Below are 24,931 nucleotides of genomic sequence, written 5' to 3'. Positions count from 1 at the left end.
CAATGGAGGAATGTATAGGAAACAAGGTTTTAACTGTAATCTTTATCCTCAAAATTTCCCAAATGTCAAACTCGGTCATGTCAAATACAAATTATACAATCAAACTAAAAACAAACAACAAAAATGGTATGTGGACTTCCAACATCAATCACTTGTTAAATTCAAGGTCGGCAAGTTTTAGTTGTTACCTAGCACGGTAGTAAAAGCAGGCAGTGAAGATGCGGAAAGAAGCACTGGCAACCTCGGAGAAGGGATAAAAAATATAAATTGTACTCGGGGCTCACTCATGTTTGCCATTTTGGTGAGAAGCAACAAACTTACGGATAATATCTATGGCTAACTGATGAGCGCTTTTATCCTGGATCTTCGCAAGTTTATCAATCGCATCGTATGTCTCCTTGTCAGCAAAAAGCTTTAAGTTGTAACGTGCAGATGACTTGGGTATACCTTCCCATTTGTCAACCAGCTCTTGTAACTTCTCAAACCCCTAACAAAATATCAGACTGTTATATTACTGATGATTTTCTCAAATACACGAAATTAAGACAAACAATTTAGAGCTGCATGAGAGTTTGCAAACTGTTTATAAAATTCGGTACTTCTCATTATCTATTTACCTCACCATATGAATTTTTTTAAAAAATTATATTATTTGGAAACCCTCCTAAATTATAAGATAAAAGAGATGCAGTCTAAGTTTCTATTAATATTTCCTGCAAGCAATAAGACAACTGATCTGCGCAGGGTTAATATGAATAAACAAGATGTACAACACAAAATATGATGTTTCATAGTATCTAACTATCTATTCACCTCACCAAATGACTTTGAAAATCAAAATATAATGTTTGTATAACTCCTAAGACTAATCATAAGAAAACAAATCAGTGTAAGTTTTAAATCGTATCTATCAATATTGCTTGAAAGCAATAATACAACTGATTTGTGCAGACTGCAGGGGTTGATGTGAATTAACAAAATGTATAACATAAAATTTACTGTGAATATAAGACAGCTTAAAGTGCAACAATAAAACACGTCATCTTTCTTAAATAGGAAGATTATGACAAATATATGTAAAATCTACACTCACCAGGCGATTACTAAAATCACCAAATGACTCTTTAGATTGCCGTTTCCTCTTCCAATTATAAAACAAAGGTTCAAAAACTTTCTCAAGGTCTTGAAGCTTTACTTTGTTCATGAATGTTTTGGCCAAGGATGTCTGATTAGGTGTTCCTCCGAGCCAGATCTGTTTTAAAAGCATATCTTTATAACTTAGGATGCTCTTCATGATATATAATGCTTTTTTAAGAAAAATGTTTAGTCCTGTTGAATTTTGGTAGATTTTGGTAAAGCTCTAGATTTAAAATTATCTTTAAAGGGCAGGACTTGTATACCTGGTAACTGTTGGGTCCATCTCCAACTAATCCAAGTTCTGCCATGTACGGACGAGCACAACCATTGGGACAGCCAGTTATTCTTATTACCACAGATTCATTGTACTTCAGACCAACCTGAATCATACATATCATGCTTGTCTATAAGTGTTAAGAACCTAGTCCAGTCTATTAAAATATATCCATTCTTCTTCGAAATCTATGTACGACTTTAATATAATTGTATCTTCGGAAATATACCTTCTCAAATACCACTCGAACTCGCTTGAGAATGTCTGGTATCCCGCGTTCAGCTTCAGCTATAGCCAGAGGACAAAGTGGCATAGCTGGGCAAGCCATAGCATTAATGTTGAGAGGATCTACATATTTAGGTAGCTGCACCATAGCATACCATACCAACCATATCAAAACAAAGCATTGATCATGTGTGCTAGTTTTGAACCCACACAGCCAGGTTATCGTGGAGTCTCAAACAACTAAATACGTTCAGTGAACTCATGATTTGATTGTAGTGAGATAAATCGTACTAGTATAGATGGTCATTTGAATTTTAATTCTTACCAGCAGACCAGACTGTGCAAGAGCTGTGGTGATAGGCCGTTTCCATGATCGGCGGATATCACATAAGATAATGTTCTGGTTTGGAGTGATACGAGCATTCAGGTTATACTTATCAAACAGCTCTCTTAATGTTTTTTTCATTTCTCCCTTAATACGCCCACTATCAACATGAAGCCCACAAAATAAACTACCATCACCCTGCCAGACACATCCACAATCCACATGTCAGCAGATATAAGTTAAAGGCAACTGATAGCAAAAGTCAGAAAAGTAAGGGAAACCGATGCACATAAAACTCAAGGTGAGAAAAATTCTAGGGGGTCATAAAATGAATACCACATGGTAAAATAAATGAATTGTTTGCACAAACAACTATACTCGCCTGCTCATGCCATCCCAAGTAACTTTTAAATTCCCATTCTGGTAACTCACGGCAAGGTTCAAATTTCTTTCCATGGTATTGTTCAACAACAGTTCTGAATTTCTCAATCCCCCACGAGCTGATTAAGTATTTCATTCTACTATACTTTCGATCATCTCTTCTGCCATTTTCTCGTTGTGTAACAACAATTGCTTTCACCGCAGACAATATATCCTTTTTGGGAACAAAACCTAATGGCTCCGCAAGACGAGGAAAAGTTGTCTCTACTCTATGAGTTCTTCCCATACCACCACCAACCTGCAATAAAAACGGTTAAAACTTTCACTTAAAGATAAAATAGGAATGTAGATCAATATAATAGATTAATTTTCCCTTACATAGATGTTAAACCCCAGAGGCTCTCCACTATCATCAGAGACAAGAACTACACCAACATCATTTGTGAAGAGATCAACAGAGTTATCTGTGGGGACAGTAACTGCAATTTTAAACTTCCTTGGTAGAAATTGGGTTCCATATATAGGCTCTGGTGAATCTGGGAAATTAGTTCCATGTGTGTTATCATTGCGAACCTTGACAACTTCAGCAGGTTCTGCCGTCATAAATTTTTCTCCATCCACCCACATATCATAATAAAAACCAGACTGGGGAGTTAGCAGTGCAGCAATGTTGTCTGCAGTTTGTTGCGCAAAGAGGTAATCTTTTCTGACAAGAGGGGCAGCAGGGGCAAGAACATTTCTGTTAAGATCACCACAGGCACCAAGAGTTGAACCCATGCTCGTAATGATAGTACTCATGACCGTCTTAAGGTCTTTTTTCATAACACCGTGGAGCTGAAACGTCTGTCTGGTAGTGAGACGAAGCGTCCCAATCCCAAACTGATCAGCAAGATCATCCATAGCCAAATAAAGTTTATTGGAAACCTTGCCACAAGGGTTTTTAGTTCGAAGCATAAATGAGTACGTCCTTGAACCGCGCTCGTCTCTGTTATATTGTTGATAGCTTCCATGGAACTTAATCAACTGTGTTGCAGGCTCATTTATATTCGGGGCATCTGTCAGTAACTCCTCATTGAGAGGATACCTTATGAAGTTACTTTGTTCTTTGAATATTTCAACCTTGCTACGTTTAGGCTGAACGCTAGTTTCTGTCTTAGTAGGCTTCAATAAAACACACAATATTTAGAAACCAGAAAGTAATAACCTAACTAATAAAGAACATTACGATAAGCTAAACGTCATAAAACCAATTATTATACTATCTACTTTCATCCTGATTAACAAGTTGAAGAAGATATTAACACTATTTTCCAATTTCAACTAACAGGTATATGATTCACAATAACTCGAAGATGGAAATGAAACAATAGACAAAATCACAAAACACAATAAAAACAGATATCTAGAACCCATTCAATCCAACTTGAAAGCGTCCGAATAAAACAAAATCAAATGCATTTTATATGATTTTTTAGATTTCGCTAGTTTCTTTTAATACAAAAACTTGTAGAATAGTCTATATTGTTATGGAGAAATACACAACTGATAAATGATCATAAGAATTGAACACACACACACATATAAATTAGCAAATCAGAAATTGTGTTTAAACAAATAATGATGTGTGAGAGAGGGGGGGGAGAGAGAGAGAGGAAGGGGGAGAGGGGGAGAGAGAGAGAGAGAGGAGAAGGAAGAGAGATACTGAGAGAGATTACAGGGAGAGAGAGGAAGGGGGAGAGGGAGAGTGGGAGAGGGAGAGAGAGAGAGAGAGGAGAAGAGAGAGAGATACTGAGAGAGATTACAGGGAGAGAGAGAGAGAGAGGAGAAGAGAGATACTGAGAGAGATTACAGGGAGAGAGAGAGAGGAGAAGAGAGAGAGATACTGAGAGAGATTACAGGGAGAGAGAGAGAGAGAGAGATTACAGCAGAAACAGCTCGAACAAGGAAAGGAGAAACAGGAGAGAACAAATTAATGCGATTGTTGAAGGAGTGTGGCGAATACAGCAATTTCAATCCATTGAATTTCTGAAGTTCAAGGTGCTGGTGATTAGGATCCTTAGAAATGCTACAGATTTGAGAAGCTCCAAACGACGTCGTCATAAAGTAGAGAAGCTTGAGATGGAATTTGAGTGAAGGGGAGAAAATGGAGGAAGAGCTACTTTACTCTGCTTTGTAGACTAGTGTATGAGTATGGCTCTATGCCTTACACGCGCACATATAATATCACTGTTAAATTCATATACATTAATAAAATATTTTTTTGTAAAAATCTGAAAAAAATAAATATTTAAAAAACACATTCGCTCCACCTTAGCTACATAGCTCAGGACCAGATATGCACAAAAACCCGTCGCACCGATTTTTATTCGGACTTTAAAAAATTCGATTTTTTTGAAAATGGATCGGACCGGACTTTTTTAAAAATCGGGCAGTCGGACTTGCTAATAAATATAAGGCCTGTTTTAGGCCCGCGGGCCGGACCAGATCAGTCCGAAATAGGTTTTATCGGGGCTTTTTATTCATATATAAAAAAATATTTAATATTTTATAACTCGAATTATGAGTAGTTTAAATATCTGATAAAAATATATTTTGATATATCAGATAGAGGAGTTTAGACACCGAAATAAATAATTATTTTTAAATAATAAATAAATGATCATATATACCTTAATTGGTTCTAATATTATAATATAATATTTTAAAAATCATAAAAAAATATTGTTTATTTTCAATTTTATATAAAAAAAATCTGTTTTTAATCGGGCTTTTCAAAAACCCCGAGCTTTTATCCGGGATTTTTTAGATCTGTACTTTTATCCGGGTTTTTTTAGATCCGGGCTTTTATTCGGATTTTTCGAGTTTCGGGCCGGCCGGATTTTCGAGAAAAAAGAGGCCCATTTAAGGCCCGTGTGCCGGGCCGAACCGGGCCGGACTTTTTCCAGATCGGGTTTTTCGGGCTTTTTTCCGGATCTGGCTTTTCAGGTTTTTTTTCGAATCGGATCGGATTTCCTATTTTTTATACATTTCTGATTAGAATTGTATTTGAGTTGGCCCGCTCACGAGCAACACAAACTCGTTAAATATGGTTGCGCAAGGCTCGAGCTCAAACATAGTTTTGAGCTCTTTCAATTATAGTAGATGAGGGAAGTATGTGTATGGCTCGATTGAAACCGAGTTCGAACTTGTAAACCAGCTCGACTCGACTCGACTCGAAACGCAAATAAATAAATATAAATTTTAATTTTAATATTTAATTTATTAAAAGTTAGTTTTGTTTTGCTGAATATTAAAAGTTAGTAATTTTCTATATTTCTAATATTTTTAATTGTTGAGCTCGCGAACAAATCATGTTCGACTCATTTAAACTCGCAAGTAAACTCGACTTGGGCTCGGTCAAATGTTTAAGATCGTTTATGTTAAATGAACGAGCGACCTCGGCTTATTTAATAGACGACTCGACTCGTTTATTAAACAACTCTAACTCAATTAGTGAAATATCAAATCTAAACATGCTTTTTTTGACATTCGCTATTTCATATTCGTGTATTTTTTACCATATTTTTGTATTATAAGGTCGAATAAAAGTCCAATTCAAATTAAAACTCAGACATATAGGCCTAAAACAAGTCTTATATTTTAAACTCGAATTTTTTAAAAATTTGAATAAAAATCCAGTCCGGTAAAAACACGACCTCCGAACTTAAAACAAGTCTTATATTTTACACAAAGTTTAGGATCTAACTAGGCCGAACTTTTTATAGAGCTAAGAGGAAGTCCAACAATCTCTTAATAGATTTCTTATAAATATTATAAAATATTAACTTTTAGTGATTTAAAACATAATTTTGAATTTCAACTCCAACAATATTCCTTATGTTCAATCTTTATTATTATAATAATAATAAATTTGAATGAGATATAAAAGTAAGAGAGAGAAAATAATTAAAAAGAAGAGAGAGAAATCAATTTTTTATTGATAAAAATGATATAAGGGATGATTTGTGATTTTTTAAAAATAAGGTATGACAGAAATATTTTAGTGATATAAGGAACCACTAAGACATTGTTGAGTGCAATTTTATGTCATCTTCCTTATATTTGGGCTTAAGAACATGTTTAAGGGAGCCGTTGAACTTGCTCAGCCTACTTTTTATGCATTCCCAGCTCCTTCCGGAAACTCAAATCAAATCAAAATCAAAATCTTCTATAACTAATTTGGCGCTAGTTTTCCCGATAGAATCAAATTTATTTTATACCAAAGATGTTTTTACACTGTCTAGTCAAAATTATAAAACTTGAGAATGGAAACTATACTGTTTAATCATATCATCATATCCATGTCATAACAGGATAAATCTCACGGGCATTTTCCCAAGAAATCAGCCTTTGTCTCGACCTATCTATCCCATCAACTTGCTATATAATCTCTCCTCGCTCTGTCATTTACTCATTCATCATAACACAAGCATTTAACCTACTCTTTATTCTCTGCCTCCATTTTCATTAAAACATGTCGAACTCGAATGTTTTTATTGGTTCACTTGATCAAGGCACCACTAGTACGAGATTCATCATTTATGATCATAATGCTAAGGTGGTTGGATCACACCAGGTTGAGTTCACTCAGTTTTATCCAGAAGCAGGGTAAGTTATGTATTTGCGTCTACGTGCATGGACGGATCCAGAAATTTTTCTTTAGCGGGCCATCAACTATATTAACTTTTTGTGACAGACCCTTCAATATATTTGTAAAATTTTTAGTGATAATACAAATGTCAAATTTGTTGCGGTGCACCTTACTAGATACGTCTCGTCTCTGTTTATGTGTTTATATTCGTGCATGATGATGTTTGAGATTCTTGATTGTTTAGATGGGTGGAACATGATCCAATGGAGATACTGGAGAGTGCAAAGGTTTGTATGACCAAGGCCATTGAGAAGGCCACTGCTGATGGTCATGATGTCGAGAATGGCTTGAAGGCTATTGGTATCACTAATCAGAGAGAGACTACTGTTATTTGGAGCAAATCAACTGGTGCTCCTCTTCATAATGCCATTGTTTGGATGGATGTTCGCACTAGTTCTATTTGCAGGTTCCTTTCTCTTTACCATTCTTTAAAGTATATGATATGCTAGATCAATTTGGACGTCTGTCCACATCCAACGATGGTTGGCAAATCATGTCCGCAAAAAAATTTCGTGGATAGAGTTATGTGGGGACAAGATAGTTACAACTGTCGATTGTCAGGGACCAAGACCTATGCACAAATGTTGTTTATGTGTGTGTTTTAGGGTGTTTGTAATAGTATTTTAAATAATGAATTGAATTTGATGTTTACAGGAGATTGGAGAAAGAGTTGGAAGGGGGAAGGACTCATTTTGTTGAGACTTGTGGTTTACCCATAAGTACTTATTTTAGTGCTTTGAAGGTTTTATGGTTGTTTGAAAATGTTGAGAAGGTTAAGAAAGCTGTTGAAACTGAGGATGCTTTATTCGGAACTATCGATAGCTGGTTGATTTGGAATCTGACTGGAGGGGTTGATGGAGGGCTACATGTCACTGATGTTTCGAATGCATCCAGGACTATGTTGATGAATCTTAAGAATCTTGATTGGGACGATAAGGCTTTGGGAGAATTGGGGATTCCTAGTGGAATACTTCCCAAAATTGTTAGCAATTCGGAGATTATTGGGAAGGTAGCAAAGGGATGGCCAATTGCAGGAATCCCTATTGCTGGTTGTCTTGGTGATCAGCATGCAGCTATGGTTGGCCAAGCTTGTAGAAAGGGGGAAGCGAAAAGCACTTATGGGACTGGTGCTTTCATTCTTCTAAACACTGGTGATCAGGTGATTAATTCAACTAATGGGCTACTAAGCACTGTGGCATTTAAGCTAGGACCTAATGCTCCAACAAACTATGCTCTGGAGGGATCAATAGCTATTGCTGGAGCAGCAGTTCAGTGGCTCAGAGACGGTCTTGGCCTAATTGGTAGCGCAAGTGAGATTGAGAAATTGGCATCAGAAGTTGATTCCACTGGCGGGGTTTACTTTGTGCCAGCATTCAATGGACTGTTTGCTCCCTGGTGGCGTGATGATGCTCGTGGAGTTTGTATTGGAATCACAAGGTTTACAAATAAGGCTCACATTGCTCGGGCTGTCCTCGAAAGCATGTGTTTCCAGGTAAAAGATGTGTTGGATTCCATGCACAAGGATGCAACAGAAGTCCAAAGTGAAGAAAAGTTTCTGCTTAGGGTGGATGGCGGTGCTACTATCAACAACCTCCTGATGCAAATTCAGGTACTATTCAACACTCCATAGTTTGTAGTATAAATGTGGCTGTCTGATACATGTTCCTCAGTTTCTTCTGTTCCATAATTCTAAGTACTGCCCTTATCATATGTCTCTAGCTGTGTTAATGAGCCTGATGCCTTCTGCAGTCATGCTGCATTGTCCCAGACTGTTGCTATTATTAGTTAGTTACTAGTTTTCATGAACTCTAGAGTAAAATGCAGTTCGTGTAATCGAGCTTCTCTTTTGTTATGAACTGCAGGCAGATGTTCTGGGCAACCCAGTCGTAAGACCAGCTGACATAGAAACAACAGCTCTGGGAGCTGCATATGCCGCGGGTTTAGCTGTCGGGGTGTGGAAGGAAGAGGAGATCTTCTCTTCAGGTGAGAGGATGAAGATAGCTACCACTTTCAAGCCAGTTTTAGAAGATGAAAAGAGGAAGAAAAAAGTGGAGTCATGGTGCAAAGCTGTATCCAGGACTTTTGACTTGGCTGATCTATCTCTGTAGAGATTGAGTCTTTTTCTGTTTAGTTTCCCATTCATACATGAAATTTGAGTGATTTGAAGGCAGTATTGTAGTTTCATATTTAAGTTTGCAATGAAGTTAATAAATTAGTAGTTTACTATATTATGTTATGAGTCATTTCAATTATCTTTTGCTAAGTATGATTCAGAATTTCATTGTAGGTGCATGTGATTACTGCATTTCTAAAGTTATTACATTAAGAACTATTGAGATATAAATTTTGTTAATATCATTAACTACTAAGATTGCAACTAATATTTTGTTAAACCAAATGTAGGTATGTGAAATCGGAACCTTTTATATGGGTAAAAATCAGACCCACTGTACCCTTTCGATTTCCATTTCATTCTCATTCTCGTTAATCAGATCACGTAATTTTCAGTGACATTCTAATTACCATTTTTCGAGCTAAACAAAGCCCTATTATATTGGTAGAAAAGACACAGAAAGACCATGATTTTCACTACTATTTTTAAAACCAATGGCCGCAAAATTTATGTAGACTCTAGTGCCTCAAAAAAATACTGTAAAGATATTTTTTTTTTATATTTTGTCAAAAAAAATAGATTTTTCCAAAAGAAAGGAGAATACAATTTATTTAACTGTTGTCTACTTATGCAGTGAATAATAAAACTAGCTACAAACATAAATAAAAATGAATCATTTTTAAACAAAATGTACATTGCAGACAGTGTCCCAAATATGCCAAACAGCATACATAAGTGCTTTACATACTCTGAGGAATTTTCTTTTCGATAATTAGAACATCCACACACCTGTCTTTGTCTTCGTCGAGACTTGGACAACAAAGAAATTACATTTAAACAAAGAGATCACTTGGCCGAAAAAAAGAGAGAGAATATACTCGTACGCATATGAACTATGTAGTGAAAATCCTTGGAGGCATTGTTAGGGTCAATTACCAAACTAAAACTAATGTAATATTACAAAATACAAACCCAAGACAAACAGCTTGAAGTAACCATAATCTTTTTTTTTTTGGAATAAGAAGCAACCTAGATTATAATTCTTTTAAAAATTGAAAACCTATAACAGAGTCGGAGAGGCTAAAAGCTGAACAAATTAGTTGTGATTTTATATACAAAAGCACAAAACCCCCCATTTCAACCACGATGACATCCTTCTACTCCCATCTTCCTCTCCATTCTACAACTATGTTGCAACAAACAAAAACACCTACGTGTAATTTAGCAAAAAAAAAAATCTACAAGTAGCAACTATTTGACAATCAATTAAGATAACCGATACCATCCTCAAGGTCTCGTCGTGGGGCCATTTAATAAGATAACCGTGATACCATTTCCAAGGTCTCGTCATAGGGGATAAAGAAATACGTATAATATAGAAATATAATAATTTGGTAAACCGTGAAAAAATGTAGTTATTAATTCGCCATTTATCTTCCCACCTCTGTCACCGTTTCATTTTTCCCGTTTCAAAGTCTAAAAGTATTAACCACCTTCATGCCTGAAAGGAGGCATCTTTCATCAACTTCAAGCTGATAGTATTGTATCTTTCACGAGAATATTGCCTGGATGCCTTTCTCCAATCTGTACCAGCCTTCATCATAGTAGCAAATTCTTCATAACTTATGCGCCCATCCTGTACAATCAAACAAAAATTCAAGCTTGAGATTTGGAATTTCTTTATCACAACACGGATTCTTTCCCAGAACTTCCAACTACATTTCCGTAAGATTTTATAAGAACAAAAAAAAAGATGTTGAAATTTTTAGACTTTATTCTTCTTTTTAAAAAGAATTAAATATGATATATAATAAAGTTACAGATACCATCCATAGCATTTCTGTTTAATGAAGTGCAACAGGGGAAAAAACCTTGTCTACATAAAATTATACTCCGTACAAGTCTTTGTTCCTACATAAATCATGCTTAAAAGATTTGATCAATTCGATTATTTAGCTAGCTGTCTTAGGCTTTGAATGTATAACAAGTGGCATGTTTCAAGTAATATTCTCATTTCTGGCTGTTTACGATTCTCACTAAATAAGGTTGTAACCATATCACATTCAATACTACTTGCAAATTGTATCATAAACTTTCTACCTTGGTCAGTGTGGAGCTGACTTAAATATAGAAGGCTAATGGTCATAGTTGATATAGCAAAACTATAAAAAGAATCTACATATACTGCCCAAGGCTGAAACGTTTTTTCCAATATATGATTGGTAAGGATACTACAAAGTAACTAACAAGGGTGGAGAAGTATAGTACATAAGGAACTTCACACTTCACAGTAGTAACTACTGACAACAATTAATGAAAAAAATTGTAGTTCACTAAACAGAAACAGAGAATGAACCATTATGTGTCAATCTTTTTTATCTGATAAATAGATGTGCTTTTCAAACTTCCATGGGCTCCACACACAATTAAAGACCTGACCTTAAGCAATAAGGCACGAATACTATAATTTATCAATGTTCTGTCTATTGCAATTTGGCTAAAAATGGAAAACAAACGAGAACAGAATATGTATATACACATGATTAGGAGTACTGTATAGGTTTGATGTTATCTCATAGTCTATCCGCGGTTTAAGAAAACTAAACAAAAAGCATGGAATGCTAAATACAAACTAATGAGGAATAAGGAAATGGAATTTTAAGGAAAGAAAAAAATGCATGGTATTGATATTCACCAACAAATTCAAAAACACCACTGTTTTAACCCTATAAACTGTTTTGTAAAGTGACTTCTTAAAACTTACAAATATAGTCAAACGTACAAACATGTGTTGTGTTGGACATACATGACTACACAAAAAGGAGTATATTGAAAAACAAGTGACATGATGTTCTAATATCTTATTGTCTTCATACCCAACTGTGCTAAAGGAGTATAATGAGAAATATCTTCTAAACTTGAATACTCAGATACGTAGTTACTATTTCTTAAAATATAGTCATCAATCTAGCGCATAACTATGATTTCACTAACAAATTAGTAAATGAGCCTTGTGCTTCAATTGATTAAATACGGCATGACCTGTGAAACAGTGGGCGGGAAACATAATAAATAAGGCCACTGTACTGTGAGTATGTAATTTCGATAATAGGCATCAAGTGTAAGTTCACATTAAACTAGGGTCTTACTGAAAAATCATCCCCCGGCATGGTTGCAGTAAGTTGGTAAGAAGTTTTTGCTACCATTAAGGGTGTTTAGTAATTCCTTTTAACAACCACTAAGGGCGCCCCTATAAATAGTGTCTCTCATATATGATCCAAAAGTACAGTTGTAATCATGCATTCATGCTTTACATAGTAAACTTGCATGACAATTGAGGTTAACTTATGAATGTTGTAGATTAAAATTTGGGACTCATATTTTGTTGATATACATTACTAAACACTAACCTTATCTGTGTCAACATCATGCATGATAGCAGTGATGACTTCCTCACTGTTAGCATCCTCTTCATCATTTAAGGCATGTCGAAGCTCCTCAATTTCTATATATCCACTCTTGTTTTGATCAAAAAATGAAAAGGCTTTATGTAGATGCTCATCATTGGCCATCTTCCGAAGATGAACAGAAACAGCAACAAATTCCCCGTAGTTTAAAGTGCCATCCCCATCAACATCGGCCTATAAAAAAAAAATTAATTTTAACTACTTGCAAAACCATAAACTGATTAGCACCATGCAACAAATACTTTTCTCAGCATCCATTGATTTAATACACTTTACATAATAAAATTGTTGTAGCAAATTATTATAATGAAAATATAAGAATTGGGATTCTCTAGGTCTATTTCATATTTCGAAACTGATAAAGCTAAAGTGAAACTCCAAGGTATCCTAAATTTCAGCAGAAGATCAACAAAGTCGACTATGGAGTTCTTATCTTCACATCTACGTTTAATACAGAAAAGAGAAATATGAACAATGATTTTGCAAAAAACATAATACTAACCGCTTCCATTAGAATCTGAAGGTCAGCTTCAGGTACATGGTGGCCAAGCTTTTGCAAACCAATTCTAAGTTCTTCAAGATTTATCTTGCCTCTCTTTTCTGTGTCCATCATATCAAAGGCTTCCTTAATTCCTGCAACTTCCTCCCCTGATAAATGCTCAGCCACCACCTATGTATTTCACATAAATCACAAAGGGCCATTGCACTTAGCAAGTATAGGTAGTGATTTCAGTCAATAGTCACATGTATGTGTCGATTTTTATTTTTTAAATTACCCTCAAGGCTCTTTTCTTGAGCTTGTTCATCACTGAAAATTGTTTAAGCCGTGATTTTACAACCTCTCCTAGCGAGACATTCGGAGCCTTCTTTGCATTTTGTATCCAGGGGTGATCTGCATTTAAAATATATAGATATCCGCCTTAATATAGTCTCCTAAATCTTAGAAAAGTGATTCCAGGAAATTTATCTCCCACAGTCCCACTAGCTTTACTAGTCCTAGGTTCTAGTATAATGTGACAACTGACAACTTTACCAAGTACTCCTTGAGCTGTGAGCCTCTTCTTTGGATCAGGATCAAGCATTTTCTTTACGAGATCCTTGGCATTGTCAGATACTTTTGGCCATGGATCTCTCTTAAACTCAACTACCGAACGGATGATTGCTTGCGCTACTCCTTGTTCAGTTTCTACATATATAAAAGCTTATTATGTTGACAAATGATTACTGAAAAGCGTAAGGTATGTCTGCATGTATCTTAGACAGTACACCAGACCAAAAATAATGAACGCATAATAAAACATTAATTGCTTGATCCAATTTTGGAAATTAGACCCAAGCTTACAATAGCTATTCTACTTAAAGCCTCAAAAGTGCGGTATGCACAGGCATGGAGTACCAGACCTGCCCAGAAAGGTGGGACGCCACAAAGCAGAATGTAAAGAATAACACCAGCACTCCACACATCAACCTCTGGACCATAGTTACGCCTTAGAACCTCCGGGGCCATGTAATAGGGACTTCCTACTATCTCATCAAAGCGCTCACCTGCCGCAAAATTGAAAACTGTGATATACTAGAATACAATTAAAAATACTCAAAGTAACATCAATAATAATATTTTTAACAGATATAGACCATTATTGACCTTAAAAAGAATCAACTTAAGTCAACGATGAAATACCAGGTTTAAAGAATACTGACAGCCCAAAATCAATCGCCTTCAGGGCAGCTGTTTCCTTCTTGTTTGCGAATAGGAAGTTTTCAGGTTTCAAATCCCGATGCATCACACCATTCCTGTGACACATCTAAAAGCATAGGACACAAAAAAACTACAATTTAATCTCAAAAAAAATATTCGTAGATAGAATTAGCCCTAAAGAATGTAAACTAAACTTTAAAACATAGTAAACAATTTTAGCATGAATAAAACTGGCCACTGTGAATTATCCAAAAAACAGTCACGATGATGATACATGTATATCTCTATTCTTTAGGCACTGAAAAAAGCATCATATGTCAACATTATACGACTTTCAAGACATCACATTGCAAAAATTTACCTGCACAACTTCCAGAATAGTTCGCATTACTCCTGCAGCCGCTCGTTCAGTGTAATGTCCTCTTGCAACAATCCTATCAAACAGTTCCCCTCCTTCACACAATTCCATCACAATGTGGACAGCGCTTTCATCCTCGTAAGTGTCCTTCAAACTCACAATATTAGGATGTTTAGGCATATGCTTCATAATCTCAACCTCCCTTCTCACATCATCAATATCTACAGAAGTCCTTAGCTTCTTCTTAGAAATCGACTTACACGCAAACTTCTCACCCGACTCCAAATCAGTACACAAATACGTTGTACCAAACTCCCCTCTTCCAAGCTCCCGCCCAAGCTCATACTTCTGCAAAATATCCTGACCCGTCGGTTCTTTCAACACACGCAACCTACTTCCACTTACAGATCCACTAACAGCACCATAATCAATCGAAAATGGGTTAGGTTTGTTGTTTTTCTTTTTCTCCTTCTGTGATGAACTTTTCGGAACCACACAACAATTACCCATTACTCAAAAACCTCCAATTCTCACAATTTTGCCCTATCTATGTCCCCTCACACCTATCAAACACATACACAAATTAAACCCAAGATCAAATCTTTTTCTCATAAATAACAAAAACCAACTAATCAGTATCAATTTAATTACACTAATATTAAATTATTACTGTCTCAAAATCAAGAACACCAAAAATCCCAAAAAAAATCAACCTTTACACATAAATCTAATCAAGAATCAAGAACAATATTGATAAACAACACAAAAACTAAAAATCTTGAAAAGGGTATAACAGTAAATACCTGAAAAGCAATCACCTTTCTTCACTATCTGAACAAGTTCTTGAAAATACTCTCACACACACACATATACACATGTGTGTGTGAAAATGACCCAGATGGATTTTCAATGCTAAAAATTGAAAACAAAAAAAGGGGTTTAAAAAGAATGTGTAGAAATGGAAATGCTTGTTCAAACAAGCTGAGAAAAGGATTAAATCAAATCCGCCATTTCTAGAGAGAGAGAGTTGAAAGCTCTTTTTACAGCCACTTTTCTCTCTCCTAACCTTCTCTATCTGTATTTTTCTTTTTCTTTTTTAATATATAATTTCATGAATTTTATGTTTTGTGTTAATAAAAAAGGTGAGGTATTGAAATTCTAAAAATGTGGGCTACTTTTGTTGTTTTTTAATAATATATGGAGATAGATTGCAAGGATTGCGATTTGTTATACACCATAGGATATTTAAGTTATGATAGCTATAGGAATTTCGAAATAGTATAAATTTCTTTTATTAGAGCATTTTCTTAGGTAAAAAATTCTTGTGGCATATCTTAATTATAATTATAGAGATTATTTAAAAATATTATGCCCTCCAAGTATGCAAAACCATTAACTAAAATTTTAGATAATTTATTGATGTTGGGCAAATTTGTTGAACATGTCAAGACCTGTATCAATATGCCAAATCATTTGATTACCATATTACAATAAAATATTCGATCTATAACAAACTAAATAATAATTACATACAATTTTTAAAATATAACTAACCATTATAACCAACTTCACTAAGATATAATCTCCTAATAGTTCATTAAAATTTTAGATAATCAATATTTTAATTATTTAGCCAACCATTATAACCAACAACCATTGGAGATGCTTTTAATAAGAATTTTGAGTTTCGTGAGTGTATATAATTTTCATTGTATTCAATAGGAAATTTAAATTATCTTTCAAAAAATCAAGGTCATGCAATTAAGAGTTCATCTTAATAATATGATGATGTTCAAGACTAATTAATTTTAGGGTTTTTTACAATACCCAAATTTAAAAATATTTTTGTAAAAATACTGTAATTTTAAAATAAAATTGTATAAAAACTTTTCATTTGGAAAAAAAAATATTATTTTTCAATTTTTTTTTAAAAAAACACGATTTTCTACAACTCGATTCATGCAATTTTGATGAGTTTCTTTCTGCGACCTCAATCGCAATAAAAAAAACATTATACGACTAGTTGCATATATTGTTAATTTTGATTATATCGTATTTTTGTAAATATTTTAATAATATACTAAAATTGCAAAAAAAGTCTAAAAAATTGTATTTTTTATAATTTCTCTAAATTTTATCGATTTTTTAAAAATGGTGGATTTTGATTGTTCAACATATAATCTTTTTATTTTTGAAATTTAGGAAAATCTACCCGAATCTCTACTAGAAGAATTTACACGTCATCCTATACGCATAAACTTAAGATTAAGTGCAATCTTTTAAAATTCATATATCAATATTATTCCTTCAAAATATGAATTCAATATACTCTCCCATTTATTTTTCTTCGTAAACTCATTATTTGTCAACGGGTGGTGCTAAATGCATAAAAAATTATTCCATACAGTAATTAACAATTACTACTATATCCCTCATCTCTAACTCTACAAACATTAAATAACAGTCAAGTATAAATAACAGATTGTTGTAATCTTGCAAACATTAAATAGCATGTTAATGAACAAATCTTATAATCCTGTCTCAATCAAAACTAATCAAATTGCATGGATTTGCTAATCGAAATTGTCTTATAAACTAATTTTTTTGATAAAATAATTATTAACATATAATTTAATATAATACAATTACTTGGAAAAATATGGAAATACTATTCTTGAATTAAAAAAATATTTATATTTAATTTAAATAATAATTATTATTGTAAAACAAAAAGTGAACATATAAAAGTAAGGTCACAAAACTTAGTAAACTATGTTTGTAATCGGAACAGAATTATAGAAAATAATATTTATAGAAAATAATAATATATACTTACAAAAAAGAGAAAGTACGTAAAAAAGATTGAACTACCTTGGATAGATAAAATTCTTTTATTCCAACCGAACATTCTTGTTTTTTATATGACGCCTTGATTTTTGCATGTATTTAATATATTTTGATTGAATAATTAGAAATATTATTTGTAATTATTTTTGTAAATCAAAATTTACTAATAAAAATAGAAATGTGATAACTAAAAAGGGACGAAGGGAGTACTTCTTTTGTGTGTTTTGATTTATCTGTTTTTCCCGTACTTTTTTGAAGTATACTTCCTTCGTCCTTTTTTATCCCTTTTAATTATTATATTTCTTTTTAAAGGTAAACTTAACTATTTTTTTTACTAATGATTAACCACTACTCTTATATTATTTACAAAAACCAAATATTATTTATTGAAGTATATTAAATATACTTTCCAATGATATATATTTTTAATTTGGTTCAATTATAAAATATTTATTTCATATTAAACATTTAATTGTGTTTATTTTTAATTATTAAATGAGAACTCTAAATAAAGATAATTTCTAATTCATCGCACTTTAACGCCTAAATAATATAAAATTTACATTATTGTTAAACTCAACTCGAATATATTTAGATTAAATTTTACATAGAAAAATTCTTGTATAGATCATTTCAGTAAAAGTATAGTTTTGAAATTGGATCTGAGATGGTCCAATTATCAATAAATTATGTACATATGTCATATTATTTTATAACAAAAATTGTATTATTCACTTAATGATCAATTTAAAAATTGTAATTGCCAAATTGTTTTTGATCAATTGAAATTTTGTTAGGATTTTTTTAATCTATTTCACATGATTAACCATGAAACATTAAAAAGTATTGGCGAAATTTGAAGTTTTTCTGAATGGAAAAAAAATAAGGACTCTTAAAAATTAATACATACACGATCGCCACTTAAGAAGGACATGCAAAGCAATTTAAGATAATACTGGGTAATTTATTAAGTATATTTGTTTGTGAGGAAAATAATTTCTTCTCATTTTATTTGGAAAAGTGAAGAAGAGAGTTTGACTATTAAATTGATTATTTATTGCATTTAGAGAATCACTTAATATGCATGTTAAATGCATTAATTTACACGGAATACAAGTGAAGACATACATTTGCACAAAATATAAGTGAAGGTAAAACTTGTAAACTTGTAATTGCAAATTACTACACGAAAGTAAAAGTGTTTACTGCATTTAATAATTATGTTTCAAATTGTCTCGCTTAAAAACCTATTTATCCTGAGGGCTATGGGATAAGTGATAATGATCTTGTTTCCCGGATTATAAGTTCAATTTTCAGTATGAGAACACATACTCAAATCGTAAATTGTAAGGCATATAAAAATAATTAATTAAAGAAAAACTATTTATTTTTAGATCTCCTAAAAGTAGAGCTTGATTACCTTTCAAGTAATCCATATTAACTTTAGTATAGAGGTACCAAATTGGATGATATTTAGATAGTGATGCCCTTGGCTGATATTAAGTTTGAGTCAATCATGTTGTAACCTGATCAAGGCTTTGCTTGATTTAACAAAGTGCATTGTTGAGTTCAATTAAGAGCATGTAAAAATGGTAATCGGTACTAATTGGTTTAGGTACCGATTAGGGATTAATCGGCACATCGGGGATTAATTGGAGGGATTAATCGGAACAAAAATCGGATATATTTAAATATTTTAATAATATTTAATATATTTACCTTATTTATTATGAAATATATATTTCAAAAATAATTTATAAATATTAATCAGATTTCAAAAAATAGATCGGCCAAATATTTTTAAGGATTAATCGGGGATTTTTTTAAAAATCAGGGATTTTTAGAGTACTGATTAAGAGCCTTCCCTTCACAGTAAAATTAGGCCGGACACTCCAGAGATGGTAACTGCCATTAGTCCTAGCCCTATAGCTGTTTACTGGACCATCAGAAGCAATGTGGCTTGTGCATTTTTAGTAATGAACCTTGTAGGCATTAGTAAGGTTAGAGCATGGCTCGGTTTAGCTCGGTTTTTAGACAAAACCGGAATTTGAACCATATGTTTTCGGTTTTAGAAAGTTAAAAACCACAACAGCAACCAAACTAGTGGTTTGCAGGAAACTCGGTTCCTAAACGCACACCCTTAACGCTTCTTGATTTCTTTACTATCCACCATTATTGACTTAGGAATGCGTGTTTGTGGTCTCAGACACTTGTTTTTTGATGGGAATTCAAGTTGCAGTTGCAAGGCAATGGTTCACATTCCTCCAGTGAGCTTTGTCTTCGTTCTTAGGTAGAAACAAAAAATGTTGAGAAAAACCAACAATCCTCAGACAAGGCTATTCATGCCATATACAGCGCGAATAAGTGTAGTTACAGAGAGACAGGACCAGCAACAAAGATGCAGCTCTTGAAGCAGTATGCAGCTCACTCGTTCACAGATACTCGATTGTAAAAAATTCAGTTAGTTACACACACATCTACCTTCATTGGATGACAGAATAGGTTTAAACGTATGAATAAAGCGGTAATGGTATGTAGTGAATCTTGAGTTATGAACTATATGTATAAATATATTTTCACTCATTTGTTGGAAACAGTTCAATAGTAGATGTTTAAGACTAGAAGTTGAATACTCAGTTGATATAAAGACTGATTGGAACTGATTAAATTAAAGAATGAACCATAATAATGCATTACAAGCACCATAAAAGGAAATGGATGAGATACATCAACAGAAAACAAGCAGGAAGAGTTGTTTCACAAATCGCAGAAATCAAATGGGTATCTTAGTAACACTCGAAACCAGATGGGACCTCCTTGCCGCAGTTATTAAGAACTAAGCTGAGTGCAATAGGAACATTTAAGTTAATTCCCAGAATATTGGCTCTGATGGCAGTACAGAGACAAACTGCAGCTTCAAGATCGACAAGGCCTTGGATGAGACTGCAGCATGGCAGCGTTGGAGGGGAACCAACATCTACTTTAACCAAGTTAAGCACATTGGCACATACTCCTAACTTCAGTCCATCGCATTTACCTCTAGAATAGTAAGTCGAAGTTGTTGAACCGGGCACATTTGGGGTATCAGGACTAGTAGCACTAATCAGGCTAAAGAACAAAAGGTTGAGTGAGAGAAGAAGAGAAAATGAAGCAGTGTTCTTGCTTGCCATTTCGAAAAACCTTACTGTATGTTATATTACTGTGATATCAAATCCTAGGAAAAATAGTTTAAGAATCAGGAGGAACATGTGCATTTTAGTAAACATTGCATTAGATTATATCTTACTGCAGACACTTAGGCTAACAAATGATTATCCAGCAGAATGACTACATCACTATAAAAATGAGTTACAGGGATAAGCTGGCTATTTTGTGCCTGCGTTGTTTGGGAAATTTTAAAATAAGTAACTTATAACTTAAATCGAATAAGTGACCGATAAGTGATGAGTTACAGGGATAAGCTGGCTATTTTAATTATCCTAGCTCTGAAGCACTATGTATAGCATGCATGGGACGATTGAGTAGTAACATTATGATTATAATTAAATTTTTGAATGATCTGTAAATTATATTAAAAATTTATTAAGTTACATTAAATTAAGTATAATAACTTATATTTATTTTCAATTTTAGAAAAACTACAAACTACTAAGTAAATACTGACACAAATTAACTTATATTCTCTGTAAATTTTATTTATTTATAACTTATATTAAAAATTTATTAAGTTACGTTAAATTAAGTAAAATAACATATATTTACTTTTATTTTGAAAAACTACTAACTACAAAGTAAACTATTAACACGAATTGACTTATATTCTCTGTAAATTTTATTTTTTATAATATTATTTTAAAAATAATTAAGTAATAGCAAATGACTTTAGTAACATTTATTAACTTTTAAACTGAAAAGTATTGATTTAACGATTGTATTTGTTATTGTCCATTACAACGTTTATTTACTTTAAATTAAAAAAAACATATTTTAACAGTCCAACTTTATGGGCTGTATTTAGATTATATTAAGTAATATTAAATTAAGTTTAATAACATCTATTTACTTTTAATTTGTAAATTAATTTTTATCAAAAATTAAGTAATATTAAATAAATTATATTGAAAAGGCTAATTATAAGATAATTATCAAATTATATTAATATTAAATTATCTAAAGAACAAATATTTGGTTCAGAGATACAATTCTTTTCACAAAAATAAAACTAATATGTTAGATTTCTATATCAAGTAAAATAATGCAAAACTAGAATTATAGTGGAAAATTTCATAACTAATTCGATTTTTTTAACCACATAACTATTTTTTGCAAGTACCAAATTAATATTGATATTAATATATTAATTTTAATTCATGTTTCGTACGAATTACGAATAATTCTCTACAAATATTAATTCGATATTTTTAACCCCGGGCCCGTGTTTCGCACGAGTTATCAACTATCTATACCGTAAGAAAACTAGCTTTAGGTCCTAAATCTTGGTACTCACTAGAAAATTATACAACATTTTTTAAAGTTTCATGTAATAAAATCTCAACTGACAATATTTCACTTCAATTTTTATTTGTTGCTTAACATCCAAACAGTCGATTTACTTTAAAATAATCGTATTAGTAAGTTAACATGTCAGATTTATATAAATAAATAATTAGGTGCATACATAACTAGAACTATACGGTTAAATTTTAGAGTTACACTTAACTTTAATTTTTTTAACTACATATTTTAACAACATTTTATATATTATATTTAGATCTGTATTTTGTACGGATTATGAGTTTTAATTTTATGCAAATAATAATGATACTATTATTTTTAATTTCTGATCGTGGGGTTACCAACTAGTAGTTTTTAATCCTGAAATCTATGCCAATATACAGATCCTTCTTGTTTTATCATAGTGTGCTACTCTTTCTCACTCGTTCTCAGGCACTCAATTGTAAGAAATTTAATTAGTTGCATACTTGCATACATTTACCTTCATTGGATCTTTGATTGTGATCCTAATGTGTAATTTTATTTCACTATTATCTGTTAAAAACACTTCAAAGTTAGATAATGCATTTTTAGTCTCGGTCCCGTGTTTCGCATGAGTTTTCAACTATGTATACTAATAAGCGAAATCATGTTTAGGTCCCAAATCTTGGTACTCACTAAATAATTATACAACTATTTTTAAAATTTTATGTAATAAAATCTCAACCGACAAAAAATAACTTTTACTCTCTATAAATTTTATTTTCCTTAAATTTATTTGTTGTTGGACATCCAAGCATCGGTTTACTTTAAAATAACCGTATTAGTAAGTTAACATGTTAGATTTATATAAATAATAATTAGGTGCATGCATAACCAGAACTATATGGTGAAATTTTATAGTTACACTTAATTTCGATTTTTTTAACTACATATTTTAAAAACAATTTATATATTATATTTAGGTCTGTATTTTGCACGAATTATGAGTTTCAGTTTTATGCAAATAATAATATAATACTATTATTTTTAATTTTGGTCTCGTGCTTCGCACGGGTTACCAACTAGTATACATATATATATATATATAACAAGGTTAGTCCCTACACTTGGTATCAGAGCTTTCAGTTCAAGAGGACATGATAAGGTGGTGTAACAGAGAATGACAAAATGTAGTTGAGTAAGTAAGCAACACAACAACCATGAAGGAAGTGGTTGTATGGTGCAGAGACAGAAATGGTGAAACTAGGGAAAAGATGATGAGTTTTATTGTTGTGCAGCGTTGGAATGATGCTTCATTGCTGGGCAACGAATATTTATAAGGCCATTCCACGAGGAAATATTGGTGGAGTAAAAGGCTGTGTCAAAAGGAATATGGGGTGCAGTATATGTGTGTGTACATGGCAATGTGTATACACATATGCTGGACAGGTGGTTAATGGAGGATGAAGGGCTTTAACGGATGGGCAATATTACACCTAGTCTTCTGTGATTTGTGGTAAACGTAGTGTATTTTTAGATGATGGATCGATGTATATCTTTAAAGGGTGAAGAAGGTGTGAATATCGAAAGCCATGCGAGCTTGTGAAGAAAAGCCACACGGGCTTAGCTAAACGGGCTGATAAAGAAGTTTGCCAGATGGGCACCGAAGATCTTGCCAGACGGGCACCGAAGGTCATGCCATATGGGCAAAAATGAACTTGTCAGACGGGCAAACAAAAGAGCCATACGGGCTATGTTGAAAGAGCCATACGGGCTCAGTTGAAAACCCGCCATACGGGCTGATGAACGAGATGCCAGGTGAGCAGTGGTGATAAGTTTAAGATTAAGGGGGTGATTGTTGGAATTAATCTTAAAATGGATTATTTAAGTTTTGAAGTCTTGTAAATTTGGTTTTAGTCGTGCTAATTTAGTTTTAGTGATGTTAGTGTAAGTATGAGTAGTTCACCAGAGTTGTAGCAGTAGTGGAGAATTTTCAGGAGTATAGCGGAGAAACTTGAGTAGTTACGTAGTCTGGAAGTTTATCACGTAGTTATTATTTTATTGCCACCACTTTTGGTGTGCATTTGTATTTAAATTGTTGCATGTAATCATTTTGTATATATCAAAAGTTTTAGTTTTCTCCTGAAAATTTCATATGTTTAAACAGCTTATATACATATATATATATATATATATATAACAGGGTTAATCCATACAGTTAGAAGACTTCAAGCTAGAAAGCAGGGAGCCAGGGACAATTGGGTAACCCTCCATGACGCCATATCCCCGTGTTGGATTCTTGGACATGCGTGTCCCGTATTTGACAGTCAACACACACGGTGATTCTTTCACAATCCTACTTTTAATTTTTTTGTTGTTCACCAATTATGGTCAAAATTTGTTTTAAGTAACTACTTTCACAAAATCAAGTATTCATGTCAGCAAGAATTTTTTTTTCGATGATCACGTTCATTTTTGTATAAATGAAAAGATTAAACTCATATGTTTGTGTGTTTGATGATCAAATTATGCATTTCATTTAGTTCGCATGCAGTTTTTGGTTTTATCAATTGGTTTCAGTTTGCGTAACAACAAATATATATGAAAATTTATATTTATTGTTGACGGAGGAATCTAGTAACAACAAAGATTGAGGTTTCTCGCCGGAACTAAGATCTGTGACGGTGGTTCTTTGCCGGAAACTTAAGCGATGTGTGGTTGATTGTGGTTATTTTAGGTTGAGATTGATCAGAGTAAGTGATGGCTCTCTTATCAGCTCTCAACTTCTTACCCTCTCAATGTGCCTACGTACCCTTTATATAGGGATCAAGCCTGACGTAGTTCTCATAGAACAAGAAGCCTGATGGGTTTAGACTTCTTATTCCTAAGTCCCGTAGAAGCCCATTCAATATCCGTCTTCCGCTAGCTTTAGGAATGTC

The 24,931-nt window shown here is 33.1% G+C and overlaps 4 protein-coding genes across 4 annotated transcripts; 1 reads left to right on the top strand and 3 right to left on the bottom strand.

Annotated features, from left to right (window-relative positions):
* Positions 1-13: 13 nt before the first annotated feature.
* Positions 14-4,538, bottom strand: LOC141666706 (sulfite reductase 1 [ferredoxin], chloroplastic-like). The gene is made up of 8 exons (XM_074472864.1): positions 4,266-4,538; positions 2,721-3,503; positions 2,344-2,640; positions 1,962-2,159; positions 1,641-1,775; positions 1,401-1,517; positions 1,094-1,252; positions 14-487 (listed from the first exon to the last, which is right to left on the bottom strand). The coding sequence occupies exons 1-8, from the start codon at positions 4,440-4,442 to the stop codon at positions 281-283; spliced, it is 2,073 nt and encodes a 690-aa protein (XP_074328965.1). The 5' UTR covers positions 4,443-4,538; the 3' UTR covers positions 14-280.
* A 2,515-nt stretch (positions 4,539-7,053) lies between these two features.
* Positions 7,054-9,263, top strand: LOC141720685 (glycerol kinase-like). Its single transcript, XM_074523247.1, has 3 exons — positions 7,054-7,438; positions 7,687-8,641; positions 8,895-9,263. The coding sequence occupies exons 1-3, from the start codon at positions 7,236-7,238 to the stop codon at positions 9,138-9,140; spliced, it is 1,404 nt and encodes a 467-aa protein (XP_074379348.1). The 5' UTR covers positions 7,054-7,235; the 3' UTR covers positions 9,141-9,263.
* Positions 9,264-10,043: 780 nt separating this feature from the next.
* LOC141666700 (calcium-dependent protein kinase 8-like) lies at positions 10,044-15,755 on the bottom strand. Its single transcript, XM_074472852.1, has 9 exons — positions 15,473-15,755; positions 14,673-15,232; positions 14,294-14,417; positions 14,014-14,157; positions 13,646-13,798; positions 13,389-13,504; positions 13,115-13,282; positions 12,556-12,786; positions 10,044-10,781 (listed from the first exon to the last, which is right to left on the bottom strand). Exons 2-9 carry the CDS (start codon positions 15,177-15,179, stop codon positions 10,641-10,643), a joined length of 1,584 nt encoding a protein of 527 aa, XP_074328953.1. The 5' UTR covers positions 15,180-15,232; positions 15,473-15,755; the 3' UTR covers positions 10,044-10,640.
* A 4,547-nt stretch (positions 15,756-20,302) lies between these two features.
* On the bottom strand, positions 20,303-20,686 carry LOC141706183 (14 kDa proline-rich protein DC2.15-like). Its single transcript, XM_074509003.1, has one exon. It carries the CDS (start codon positions 20,684-20,686, stop codon positions 20,303-20,305), a length of 384 nt encoding a protein of 127 aa, XP_074365104.1.
* Between the last annotated feature and the right edge of the window lie 4,245 nt (positions 20,687-24,931).

The sequence above is a fragment of the Apium graveolens genome, chromosome 1, assembly GCF_009905375.1.
Source record: "Apium graveolens cultivar Ventura chromosome 1, ASM990537v1, whole genome shotgun sequence".
In the NCBI taxonomy this organism is placed as follows: Eukaryota; Viridiplantae; Streptophyta; class Magnoliopsida; order Apiales; family Apiaceae; genus Apium; species Apium graveolens.
The sequence above is the reverse complement of the archived record's forward strand: the minus strand, read 5'-3'. Positions and strand labels throughout refer to the sequence as shown.

Bases quoted from the DNA above. Each gene is read 5' to 3' on its own strand.
- LOC141666706 (XM_074472864.1), bottom strand. From the start codon at position 4,442: ATGACGACGTCGTTTGGAGCTTCTCAAATCTGTAGCATTTCTAAGGAT. The intron at 1,776-1,961 runs GTAAGAATTAAA...GCTATGGTGCAG, and splicing joins TTGCACAGTCTGGTCTGCTG to CTACCTAAATATGTAGATCC. The intron at 488-1,093 runs GTGAGTGTAGAT...ATATTTTGTTAG, and splicing joins GTGATTTTAGTAATCGCCTG to GGGTTTGAGAAGTTACAAGA.
- LOC141720685 (XM_074523247.1), top strand. From the start codon at position 7,236: ATGGAGATACTGGAGAGTGCAAAGGTTTGTATGACCAAGGCCATTGAG. The intron at 7,439-7,686 runs GTTCCTTTCTCT...TGATGTTTACAG, and splicing joins CGCACTAGTTCTATTTGCAG to GAGATTGGAGAAAGAGTTGG. The intron at 8,642-8,894 runs GTACTATTCAAC...TATGAACTGCAG, and splicing joins ACCTCCTGATGCAAATTCAG to GCAGATGTTCTGGGCAACCC.
- LOC141666700 (XM_074472852.1), bottom strand. From the start codon at position 15,179: ATGGGTAATTGTTGTGTGGTTCCGAAAAGTTCATCACAGAAGGAGAAA. The intron at 14,158-14,293 runs GTATTTCATCGT...ATTTTGCGGCAG, and splicing joins GTCAGTATTCTTTAAACCTG to GTGAGCGCTTTGATGAGATA. The intron at 10,782-12,555 runs GTTAGTGTTTAG...TTGATTGTACAG, and splicing joins ATGATGTTGACACAGATAAG to GATGGGCGCATAAGTTATGA.
- LOC141706183 (XM_074509003.1), bottom strand. From the start codon at position 20,686: ATGGCAAGCAAGAACACTGCTTCATTTTCTCTTCTTCTCTCACTCAAC.